This window comes from Camelina sativa, chromosome 16 (genome assembly GCF_030686135.1).
Source record: "Camelina sativa cultivar CO46 ecotype springtype chromosome 16, ASM3068613v1".
Classification (NCBI taxonomy): domain Eukaryota; kingdom Viridiplantae; phylum Streptophyta; class Magnoliopsida; order Brassicales; family Brassicaceae; genus Camelina; species Camelina sativa.
Genome location: NC_141895.1, coordinates 11,676,174 through 11,688,283, shown reverse-complemented (window position 1 = coordinate 11,688,283; position 12,110 = coordinate 11,676,174). Strand labels below are relative to the sequence as shown.

The window sequence follows — 12,110 nt, the reverse complement described above, 5'->3', positions numbered from 1 at the left end:
TGGGGTATTACACATTGATTCGAAGAAATAAACAGCTTTGTTTGTATTTCTAGGGTCAAAATGTGTGACAATCCAATTCATTTGACTAATTGTACGAGTTCGGGAAGAATTTAGAGTATTTAGACAACACTTATACCCATTTTGTCCTAAAACATGCTTTTGAGTGTTTAGACAATACTTAAACCTGTTTTATCCAAAAACAGGCTTAAACCTAGAAAACATTGTTTTGAAGTAGTAAACAGTTTCGTTACTGTTTCGGGCTGAGAATGTTTGACAATCCAATGCATTTGACAAATTTTAAGAGTTTGGGTTGAATTTGGAGTGTTTAGACAACACTTAAACTGTTTTATCCCAAAACAGGCTTAAACCAAGAAAACATGCTAAAACCGAGAAAAAATTGATTCGAAGCATTAAACAGCTTTGTTACTATTTTAAGGATCAAGATATGTAACAATCCAATGCTTTTAACTAATTATAAGTGTTTAGGTTGAATTTGGAGTATTTAGACGATACTTAAACCTTTTTATCCCAAAACATGATCAAACCGAGAAAACAGGTTAAAACCGAAAAAACATTAATTCGAAGCAGCAAACAGCTTTGTTCTGTTTCTAGGGTCAGAATGTGTGACTATCCAATGTATTTGACTAATTGTAATAGTTTGGGATGAATTTGGAGTGTTTAGACAACACTTGTACCCAATTTGTCCTGAAACTGGCTAAAACCAAGAAACATTGATTTGAAGCAATAAACAGTATTGTTACTGCTTCTGGGTGAGAATGTGTGACAATCCAATGCATTTGACTAATTTTAAGAGTTTGGGATTAATTTGGAGTGTTTAGACAACACTTAAACCTGTTTTATCTCAAAACAGGTTTAAACCGAGAAAACAGGCTAAAACCAAGAGAATATTGATTCGAAGTGGTAAACAGTTTTGTTATTGTTTCTAGGGTTAGAATGTGTGATAATAAATTGTATTTGACTAATTGTCAAAGTTTCGGATGAATGTGGAGTGTTTAGACAACACTTAAACTTGTTTTATCCCAAAACAGGGTAAAACCGAGAAAACAGGCTAATACCAAGAAAACATGCTAATACCAAGAAAACATTAATTTGAATCAGTAAACAGCTTTATTTGTGTTTATAGGGTCAAACTGTGTGACAATCCAATGCATTTGACTAATTGTAAGAGTTCATGATGAATTTGGAGTGTTTAGACAACACATATACCCATTTTGTCACGAAACTGTCTAAAACCGAGAGAACATTGATTTGAAGCAGTAAACAGCTTTGTAACTGTTTCTAGTGTCAGAATGTGTGACAGTCCAATGGATTTGACTAATTGTGAGAGTTTGGGATGAATTTGGAGTGTTTAGGCAGCACTTATGATATGATCGTGGCCAGCAAGGAGACAGAAGCTGCAGAGAAACCGGAGATCGTGGGAAGGATCACTCGTTCAAGAGATAAGGAGATGGTCAAGGAAGCTCATGCCCTCATAGCTGACGGGTCATTCAATCTACCGAGGATCCAAGTCTTCAACATATCCACCCTGAAGACTTCACCCGGTAATGATAACTAGATAACTTAGGTGTGAAGTTTGTACTCTTTTTCCCATAGCTGAGTTTCGTCCCAATGGGTTTTCTCGGTATGGTTTTTAATGAGGCAAATGGATCACTACGTCGAGTTATCTAGAAGTCATTACCAATGGGGGATAATGTACAAGTCACCATGACTTCTGTACTAATACAAGTGACTTCTGTACTACTACATATCACCTAGACGCTTCGTTGTTTTCTTATTTCCTTTACACGCCTTGTTGTTTTATTTTGAACTTCCTGTTGTTTGGAGTGTCGAGCCTTAGGGTTGATTATAAAACCCAAAAGCGACGCCTCCTTGTTTGGTAGCGAAGAAGTTTTATGTAACAAGTATTGTTGAATCTTTCTTCTCTCAATCTGAACTCGTGAATGCGTTCATGATTCCGAGTTTCTAAACACTTTGTGATTAAGAAAATCTTCACTTTATTTTCGAATCCATATAACCATCTAACACTTCTCACCATCGAATCATTGCTTTTCTCTCTCGAACATCACCTACCGTCACTCGCAATCCACTTGTGCATCATCACCATCAATTCACGTCGCCACTTAACTGTCATCAGCCTCCATCAGAGTTTCATCCTAGGAAGTTCGTATTATGTGGTATCAGAGCCAACTCTGTGCCAAAGGCTGAGCGATTCTAAACCCTAATCTTGTTTTGTGTTGTTTTGATTTTGTTCATTTGTTTAATTCTTTGTTGCGTTAGTCTCTGCTGTTTTAGCTTTTGTTGTGAGTCTTGTTTAGTTTTAGGATTTGTTTTTTTGTTGTTCGTTTGTGTCTAGATTACGAGTCTTAGAGTTTATTTTGTTCTTTCACTCAAGGAACGTTTTACTTCGAGTTCTCTTCTTTATTTTGCAGGTACAATGGAGCTTTCTCCAGAAGCTATGGAAGCTTTGAACCAAGCCATGGCTAAGCAAATAACAGAAGCAAACAAGACAATGTCTACTCAGTTCCAGCAACAGATGGAGCAGCTCAGTAACAAGTTTGAGAAGCAGATCAAAGATATAACTCAAGCAACTAGCGCTTCAGATCAGAGTTCTTCAGAACCGCCGAGTCCTAATGAGGCTCTCCGCTTAGCTAAAGGAAAGGCACACGTGGGAGCTTCTTCCAAACATACACGGATAAGAACATCTAAGTCACCTACTGGGGGAAAAGAGACTTGTTTCAACCAGAGAAGAAACACTAAAGCACATAAAGAGAGCATCGAAAAACTGGTAGAGATCCTACACGCCCACGACGAGCTGAACAAGTAGCTGGGCATCGAATATACTTGGATACAGATAGAGAGTATTCAGAAGAAGAGGAAGCCTCAAATCATAGCCAAGAGACAATGAGGAGAAACAGAAACAGCAGCTGAATCATCTCAAGATTCAGTATTCTTCGTTCCATGGTACCAATGATCCAGAGACATAACTAGACTGGGAAAGGAAGATGGAGTCGAACTTTCAAGTTCAAGGTACGTATGAGTTGAACAAGGTGAAGATAGCCATATCTGAATTCAATGGCTATGCTTCGTTGTGGTGGGAGCAGTTGGGACTCACTAGACATCGACAGAGAGAGCCTGCTATCACTACATGGGAACAGTTAGTCACGCAGATGAGAAAGAAGTTTGTGCCTACACACTACCAGAGAAAGATTCTTAACAAGCTGAGGCGTCTCACTCAAGGCACTAAGTCTGTAAGAGACTACTATCAGGAGCTGGAAACGCTTATGATCAGGGCTGATCTGAGAGAAAGTGAAGACATGGTTATGTCTAGGTTTCTTGGAGGTTTGAACAGAGAGATTCAAGACAAGATAGAGCTACAGAACTATGAAGATGTGCAAGAAATGGTACATAAGGCAGAGCTAATTGAATCACAGATCAAGAGAAAGGGAGTGAGGTCAACGTTTATGCCTAACATTCCCAAGCCAAGAGAGTTCAGTAAACCCGCCTTCACCAAGGACAGCAAACCCGCGACAGCCACAGTCAAAGAGGAAGTTAAGATCGATTTCAAGCCCAAGAGTAGCACCTCTACAAGTCATATCAGGTGTTTCAAATGCCAAGGGATGGGGCATTATTCCAGAGACTGTCCTAACAAGAAGATGTTTCTTCTTCAAGAAGGAGGAGAGATTGTGCCTGTAGACAGTTCAGAGAGTGAACCAGAGTCTAATTTAGGTGAAGAAGGTGAACCAGCAGTCATGGGAGATATGTTAGTAGCACGCAGAGCCTTAAGTGTTCAGACTCATCCAGATGATCGAGGGCAGCGTGAGAATCTCTTCCACACCCGGTGTATGGTTCAAGACAAGGTCTGCACCTTGATCGTTGATGGTGGTAGCTGTACTAATGCTGCTAGTGAAGAGATGGTACAAAAGCTTAATCTCAAGACCACTTCACATCCAAGACCTTATCAGCTATAGTGGTTGAATAACAAAGGAGCTTTAACAGTTTCGCAGCAAGTGGTAGTGAAACTCACAATTGGGAAGTATGAAGATGAGCTGCTTTGTGATGTGATTCTGATGAAGTCCAGTCATATTCTTTTGGGAAGACCATGGCAGTTTGATAGAAGAGTGTTTCATGAAGGCTACACCAACAGGCAGTCATTTGAGTTCAAAGGACGCAAGGTCACTCTTCTACCACTTACACCCAGCGAGATCTACAAGGATCAGCTTCACATGAACCGCAAGGATACAGAGAAAGTGTCTCACAGCTTGTACATCAATCACAGCGAGTTCAATAAGCTATTTGACCCAGAGATGACCACATTCATGTTTGTCTACAAAGAGACACTGGCTAGTACCAAGCCAGCAGAAGAGCTACCACGCGAGATGATAGAGATTATAGAGGAGTACAAGGATGTATTTCCAGAAGAGATACCTCCAGGCATGCCTCCAATACGTGGGATAAAGCATCAGATCGATTTGGTACCAGGTTCAGCTCTACCGAACAGACCAGCTTACTGAACCAATCCTGTAGAGACTAAAGAGCTGTAGAAACAAGTAGAAGAGTTGATGAACAAGGGACACATCAGAGAGAGTCTCAGTCCATGCGCAGTACCAGTCTTGCTCGTACCAAAGAAAGATGGTTCATGGAGGATGTGTGTTGACTGCAGAGCTATTAACAATACCACAGTGAAGTACAGACATCCGATCCCGAGATTAGATGACATGCTGGACGAGCTATGTGGGTCAACAGTCTTCTCAAAGATCGATTTGAAGAGTGGGTATCATCAGATCAGAATGAAGGAAGGAGATGAATGGAAAACAGCTTTCAAGACCAAGCAAGGGCTTTACGAATGGCTAGTCATGCCGTTTGGTCTCACCAATGCTCCTAGCACCTTCATGCGTTTAATGAATCATGCTCTCAGACCTTTCATTGGTGTCTTCGTGGTTGTGTACTTCGACGACATCCTCATCTACAACAAAGGTCTAGAAGAACACTTAGAACACATCCGCCAAGTTCTAAATGTTCTTCGTTCTCAATCCCTCTTTGCTAATTTTTCTAAATGTTCGTTCTATACTACTGAGGTTGTCTTTCTAGGTTTTGTTGTCAGTGCAGAAGGAGTTAGAGTGGACGGTGAGAAGGTCAAGGCTATTAGGGAGTGTCCAACACCCAAAAACGTGGCAGAAGTCAGGAGCTTTCATGGACTAGCAGGATTCTACAGGCGATTTATCCAAGACTTCAGTACTATTGCAGTGCCACGTACAGAAGTTATCAAGAAGGATGTAGGATTCAGATGGGAGGAAGCACAAGAGAAGGCGTTTTCAACCTTAAAAGAGAAGCTTATCACTGCACCTATTCTCTTACTTCCTGATTTTAGGAAAACTTTTGAGATTGAATGTGATGCCTCCGGAGTGGGTATAGGTGCTGTTTTGTTGCAGGATAGGAAGCCAGTAGCTTACTTCAGTGAGAAGCTAGGAGGATCGACGCTAAACTATCCTACATATGACAAGGAGTTGTACGCCTTGGTTCGGGCTCTTCAAACGTGGCAGCATTACCTGTGGCCAAAGGAGTTCGTTATTCCTACTGATCATGAGTCCTTGAAGCATCTCAAAGGACAACAGAAGCTCAACAAGAGACATGCCAGATGGATGGAGTTCATAGAGACTTTTCCCTACACAGTTAAATACAAGAAAGGTAAGGATAATGTAGTCACAGATGCATTATCCAGGAGGTACACTCTCGTTTCTACCTTGTCTTCTAAGCTTGACGGTTTTGATAAAATAGTAGAACTTTATGAGACTAACATCGATTTTGCTGAGAGCTATGGCAAATGCCATAAGTTTGCTTTTGAAAACTCTTATAGGCAGGATGGATATCTATTTTAGAAGGATCGATTGTGCATACCAAGAGGATCCATAAGGCAACTGTTAATTAGAGAAGCTCACGGAGGTGGACTAGCTGGACATTTCGGAGTGTCAAAGACTCTACTTGGACTACAAGAACACTTCTATTGGCCTCAAATGAATAAAGACGTTGAGAAAGTCTGTTCTATGTGCCATATCTGCAAAATGGCCAGGGGTAAAGTACAGCCCAACGGCTTGTACACTCCCCTCTCTATCCCTTCTCAACCTTGGACTCATATTTCTATGGATTTTGTTCTTGGCTTCCCTCGAACCAGAAATGGTAGAGATTCGATTTTCGTTGTGGTTGACAGGTTTAGCAAAATAGCTCACTTCATTGCCAGTCACAAGATGGATGATGCTGGAATACCTCAAGTAATCGTTTCAGACCGAGATACTAAGTTTCTAGGACACTTCTGGAGAACGCTATGGGCTAAACTCGGAACCAAGCTATCATTCTCAACCACATGTCATCCGTAAACAGATGGGCAAACCGAAGTGGTGAACAGGACGCTATCTACACTCCTTAGGACCTTAGTGAAAAGCAATCTCAAGTCATGGGAAGAGTGTTTACCACACGTAGAGTTCGCATATAATCACGCTAAGCATTCTGCTACTCTATTCTCTCCTTTTGAAATTGTTTATGGTTTTAATCCACAATCACCTCTAGACTTGATTCCTTTACCTTTAAGTGTGAAGTGTAGCTTTGATGGCAAAGAAAAGGCTGAACAGGTCAGGAGGATACATGCTAAAGCTAAGGAGAACATAGAGAAAAGAACCAAGCAGTACGAGAAACATGCGAACAAGGGCAGAAAGGAGATCGTTTTCGAAGAAGGAGACTTGGTGTGGATTCATCTACGCAAGGATAGGTTCCCAGAAGAGAGGAAAAGCAAGCTTCTACCACGAGCTGATGGTCCATTTGAAGTCATCAAGAAGATCAACGACAACGCCTACCAGATTGATCTTCAAAGTAAGTATAATATATCTTCAACATTCAATGTTTCTGACTTGCTTCCTTATTATGCAGATCCCGATTTGAGGAAAAATCCTTTTGAAGAGGGGGAGGATGATATGATTGTGGCCAGCAAGGAGACAGAAGCTGCAGAGAAACCGGAGATCGTGGGAAGGATCACTCGTTCAAGAGCTAAGGAGATGGCCAAGGAAGCTCATGCCCTCATAGCTGACGGGTCATTCAATCTACCGAGGATCCAAGTCTTCAACATATCCACCCTGAAGACTTCACCCGGTAATGATAACTAGATAACTTAGGTGTGAAGTTTGTACTCTTTTTCCCATAGCTGAGTTTTGTCCCAATGGGTTTTCTCGGTATGGTTTTTAATGAGGCAAATGGATCACTACGTCGAGTTATCTAGAAGTCATTACCAATGGGGGATAATGTACAAGTCACCATGACATCTGTACTAATACAAGTGACTTCTGTAATACTACAGATCACCTAGACGCTTCGTTGTTTTCTTATTTCCTTTACATGCCTTGTTGTTTTATTTTGAGCTTCCTGTTGTTTGGAGTGTCGAGCCTTAGGGTTGATTATAAAACCCAAAAGCGACGCCTCCTTGTTTGGTAGCGAAGAAGTTTTATGTAACAAGTATTGTTGAATCTTTCTTCTCTCAATCCGAACTCGTGAATGTGTTCATGATTCCGAGTTTCTAAACACTTTGTGATTAAGAAACTCTTCACTTTATTTTCGAATCCATATAACCATCTAACACTTCTCACCATCGAATCATTGCTTTTCTCTCTCGAACATCACCTGCCGTCACTCGCAATCCACTTGTGCGTCATCACCATCAATTCACGTCGCCACTTACCTGTCATCAGCCTCCATCAGAGTTTCATCCTAGGAAGTTCGTATTAACTTATTCCCATTTTGTCCCAAAACAGGCTAAAACCTAGAAACATTGATTTGAAGAAGTAAACAACTTTGTTACAGTTTCTCAGTGAGAATGTGTCACAATCTAATGCATTTGACTAATTGTAAGAGTTTGGGATGAATTTGGAGTGTTTAGACAACACTTAAACTTGTTTTATCCCAAAACAGGCTAAAACCGAGAAAACAGGCTAAAACCAAGAAAACATTAATTTGAAGCAGTAAACAGCTTTGTTAGTGTTTATAGGGTCAGAATGTGTGACAATCCAATACATTTGACTAATTTTAAGAGTTTGGGATGAATTTGGAGTGTTTAGACAACACTTAAACCTGTTTTGTCCCAAAACAGCCTAAAACCAAACAAACATTGATTTGAAGCAGTAAACACCTTTGTTACTGTTTCTGGGTGAAAATGTGTGACAATCCAATGCATTTGACTAATTGTAAGAGTTCAGGATGGATTTGGGGTGCTGAGACAACACTTAAACCTGTTTTATCCCAAAACAGGCTTAAACCGAGAAAACAGGCTAAAACCGAGCGAAGATTGATTCGAAACATTAAACAGCTTTTTTACTGTATCTAGGGTCAGAATGTGTGACAATCCAATGCATTTGACTGATTGTAAGAGTTTGGGATGAATTTGGAGTGTTTAGACAACACTTATACCCATTTTGTCCCGAAAGAGGTTAAAACTGAGAAAACATTGATTCAAAGCAGTAAACAGCTTTGTTACGGTTTCTAGAGTCAGAATGTGTGACAATTCAATGCATTTGACTAATTGTAAGAGTTTGGTATGAATTTTGATTTTTTAGACAGAGTTGAAACCAATGTTCCTTTACATAGCCATCCATGGTTGCTCTCCTAAACCATGGTTTCTTCACTTGGATGACAGTAACTGCAGCATCGAGAAGACCATTTCAGACAAAAAAAATTTATTAGGGTATTGCTATTTTACTTTGCTATCATTGGTTTTGAATATGAATACCTTATGCTTCCATCCTATGCTGCTTTTTAGACTCCTCGGGTTTGTATTTTTTGATTGTCTTCCTTGTCTCTACTATGATACTTCTGATATATTTTTATTTTCAGGAAAAATGGGTGAAGACTGCCTTTCAGAATGACACCAAATTCGGGAAATAAGTAAACAACTCTTTCCATTCTTAAACTTTAAAATGATTCTTCTGATGGTTTATACTCTTCGACTGCAGTTAATTCTATAGAACTTTAACATTCTTCGAATATAACATAACTTATACTATACATTGTATTTGTATCGCTAGCTTTTCAATTAGTTTTGGCATTTCTAATTTTGTTGTCCTGATTTGTATCATATCAATGCCCTCAGGTTCCTATGACAAGTGAAGTCACCATAAGATATGGAAAGCTGAGAAGAATAAACTTGTGTCTCAGTTTTCTTTCATCATTCTTTTCTGTGTTATAAGACTTGCTTCTAAGTACTTATATATCTTCCATTTGTAAGTGGTTTTTAACTATGTCTGAAAGTTCAAAACTCTTTCTTTTTTGAATGTATGATACTACACAAAGGTTTAACATTAATTGTAATTGTGTACTTTCATTTTGCTATTTGATTTTTAACATATTTTCACATAAATTTCTAGATATTTTTCACATAATTTATATTTGGATGAATTTATATAAAATCTTTCAATACATTCTACAGATAATTTTGTAGCTAATAGAAGCCAATTTGTTACAAACATTTGTTGTTTTCGTAACTAGTTCTTACGAAATATGCGAAGCAACCTCTTAATAATAGGTCACAACCATAATGTGACAAATTGTAACAAATTTATGACAAGTAATCCTGAAATCTTTTGTAATCAGTTACAGAGAAGTATAGCAACTAGAAGCAATTGGCCACAGATTTTTTTTATGACAATTTGTAGCAAATTTGCGACAGATTTATGACTAGCAAATGAGTCTTTGGTTTGGTTAGTTTGTTCATTGGCACGTACATGCACAAGTCGCATTATGAACCCCCCAATCACAATTATATGATAGCCTCATATACAGTTTCATAACTCATCAACAAAGTTGAGTCTACCTTATTTTACAGCCGTTGATCATCCACCAATATTTTATATATGTTGTACGATTGCTCATTACAAATAAACTGAAAAGAACTGCTTCATAATGTCACTTAGTCACATATCAAATAAGTTGCTTAATTTGAGAGCAATTTTACAAATAAACTACCTTTAATTAAAGGTACAACCATAAGAAACAAACTAATAGGGCCATATATGATCTTAATACTGGTAGTGTTGCGAATGATTTAACAAATTCAATGAGATAAAACTCCACAGCCCTCCACAAGACTAATGATCCGTGGCTCTACAGAGCCAAGCTTATATATAAAACATGTAAGGAAATCTTTAAGGAAGTGCAATACTCGTGTTGGTGGTAAGAAACAACATACCTCTTCTTCTTTCTAATTCGCCTTGTCAGCTTCTTTCTTGTTCTCTTTGCTGTAGTCTTCCATCTCATTGTGCCAGAGATCCGCAAACTCGCAATCCTTCCAAGCATCAAACCAAGGCCCTCCTCGAGTATAATGCACCGCCTTAGGCTGCGTAGTTGGATCTTTCTCAACAACCCTATTGTGACCCTCAAGGAAGTTCCACACAAACGGGATAGAGCCAATCTCTTCATCCTCAAGCCACTGGAACCTATGGAGGAAAGCACCAGTCTGAGTGTTGACAGTCTCAGGGTTCAAGGTCTTGTTCTTAGGATGACCACAGTTGTAAAGCACCATAGAAGACCAGTTCTTCCTCGGGTACACGGTCTGAACCGCACCATCCATCTTAGTAGTCTCTTTAGGAGCGTAATCATGTTGAACACACATGATGGCGTATTTATCATCGATCAAATCAGTAAGTTGCTTGATATCAGCAAGGTAGAGGAAATCGCAATCGACGAACATAGCCCAACCATCGTAATCGGACAAATGAGGAGTCAAGAAACGAGAGAAAGAGAACTCAGTGCTCTCCAACTGACCTCTTTCCCTCCAATACAAACCTTTCTTTCGAAGATCTGATTGAACAATCGGAATGATCTCTACAGGGATTGAAGATCTCTTGGTGATTGAATGACGGCAGACTTGGTAAGCAAGATCTTCGCGTGGATCGTAACCAACAAAGATCCTGAAAGGTTTTTTCACAGTGAAGCCATTGTTGCAGGTCTCAGATTTCACATCGCCGTTGGTAATTGTCATCGTTGTACACTCGGATCTGTCTCGTTGCAAACAACAAAAAAAAGTTAAGAGATCTCTATCATTCACATTACTACTAAGCTTTTTGTTTGTTTTATATTAAAAAAAAAATTCACAGAATCGTAATGAATGAAGCAGTAGCCATGGATTCAAGTAAAATCTACGACGAATTTCCCAGGAAAATTGAGAAAAATCGTATAAAAGTGCAGCAGATCAAGTGAAATCGAGTAGTAAGAAACAAAAACTGAAGCATCTTCCGAGAGCGATTAATTCCAAGAAATTGAGAAAGTTAGAGATCTCTCTATCATTCTTATTTACGCAAAGCAAATTTTTGAGAAACGTGATGAAGCAAGATCATATCAAAATGCGAATCAAGTAGTTAGAGACGGAGAGATTGAGGCATGAAATTCCAGAAGAGAGCGTACCTTGATGGAGATGATGAGGAAACCAAAAAAAAAAAAAAAAAGCACCGACAGAATTGCAGATTTGTTTTGTGGACTTGAAATGTTGAAAAAGAAGAGAAAGATTTTTAGATTAAGAGCGAGAAAGGAGGAGAGGAGAGTGATTTAATTATGGTGGTTTGGTCTCTCTTAATTTTAGAAATTAACTATTTCTTAAATAAAGAGAGGCTCGAGTTGACTCGCGTGTTGACTCATCGTCGGCGTGAGTTTTATGCGTTGCCTCTTTCCTTTCCCATGGGCTCAGGCCTCGCCTACACACTCTCTTTCTTTCTGTAAATTATGCATCATAAACGGATTGTTAACTTGTTGTGAGTTATTTGCTCAATCAGAAATCTATAAAGTTGCCTTTTCTGTCTTCTCCTTTTTTTCATCTCATCGATTCTTATTTTTAAGTTTAATGAATTAATTCACATCATCAAAGAACATAAAATGAATTAATTCACTTATTTATGTAATATTTTTTTATTATTAAAAACAATCATTTTAAATAATTTAAACTAAAATATCAACCAAAAAATGAGAAAAAATACAAAATAAAAAAAAATCAATGTAAAATACGAATAGAGATTACATAGACAAAGATATATAAAAGAAGAGAAAATATTAATGAAGTGCTCAAA

The 12,110-nt window shown here is 38.8% G+C and overlaps 2 protein-coding genes across 2 annotated transcripts; one reads left to right on the top strand and one right to left on the bottom strand.

Moving 5' to 3' along the window:
- Window positions 1-4,919: 4,919 nt before the first annotated feature.
- On the top strand, window positions 4,920-6,392 carry LOC147925439 (uncharacterized). Its single transcript, XM_087492627.1, has 5 exons — window positions 4,920-4,995; window positions 5,110-5,198; window positions 5,562-5,706; window positions 6,043-6,112; window positions 6,227-6,392. Exons 1-5 carry the CDS (start codon window positions 4,920-4,922, stop codon window positions 6,390-6,392), a joined length of 546 nt encoding a protein of 181 aa, XP_087348753.1.
- Window positions 6,393-9,930: 3,538 nt separating this feature from the next.
- On the bottom strand, window positions 9,931-11,894 carry LOC104773310 (protein CDI). Its single transcript, XM_010497892.2, has 2 exons — window positions 11,455-11,894; window positions 9,931-11,048 (listed from the first exon to the last, which is right to left on the bottom strand). The coding sequence occupies exon 2, from the start codon at window positions 11,030-11,032 to the stop codon at window positions 10,253-10,255; it is 780 nt and encodes a 259-aa protein (XP_010496194.2). The 5' UTR covers window positions 11,033-11,048; window positions 11,455-11,894; the 3' UTR covers window positions 9,931-10,252.
- Window positions 11,895-12,110: the final 216 nt, after the last annotated feature.

Bases quoted from the DNA above. Each gene is read 5' to 3' on its own strand.
- LOC147925439 (XM_087492627.1), top strand. From the start codon at position 4,920: ATGAATCATGCTCTCAGACCTTTCATTGGTGTCTTCGTGGTTGTGTAC. The intron at 4,996-5,109 runs GTCTAGAAGAAC...TTGTCTTTCTAG, and splicing joins CATCCTCATCTACAACAAAG to GTTTTGTTGTCAGTGCAGAA. The intron at 5,199-5,561 runs GTCAGGAGCTTT...CAAACGTGGCAG, and splicing joins CACCCAAAAACGTGGCAGAA to CATTACCTGTGGCCAAAGGA.
- LOC104773310 (XM_010497892.2), bottom strand. From the start codon at position 11,032: ATGACAATTACCAACGGCGATGTGAAATCTGAGACCTGCAACAATGGC.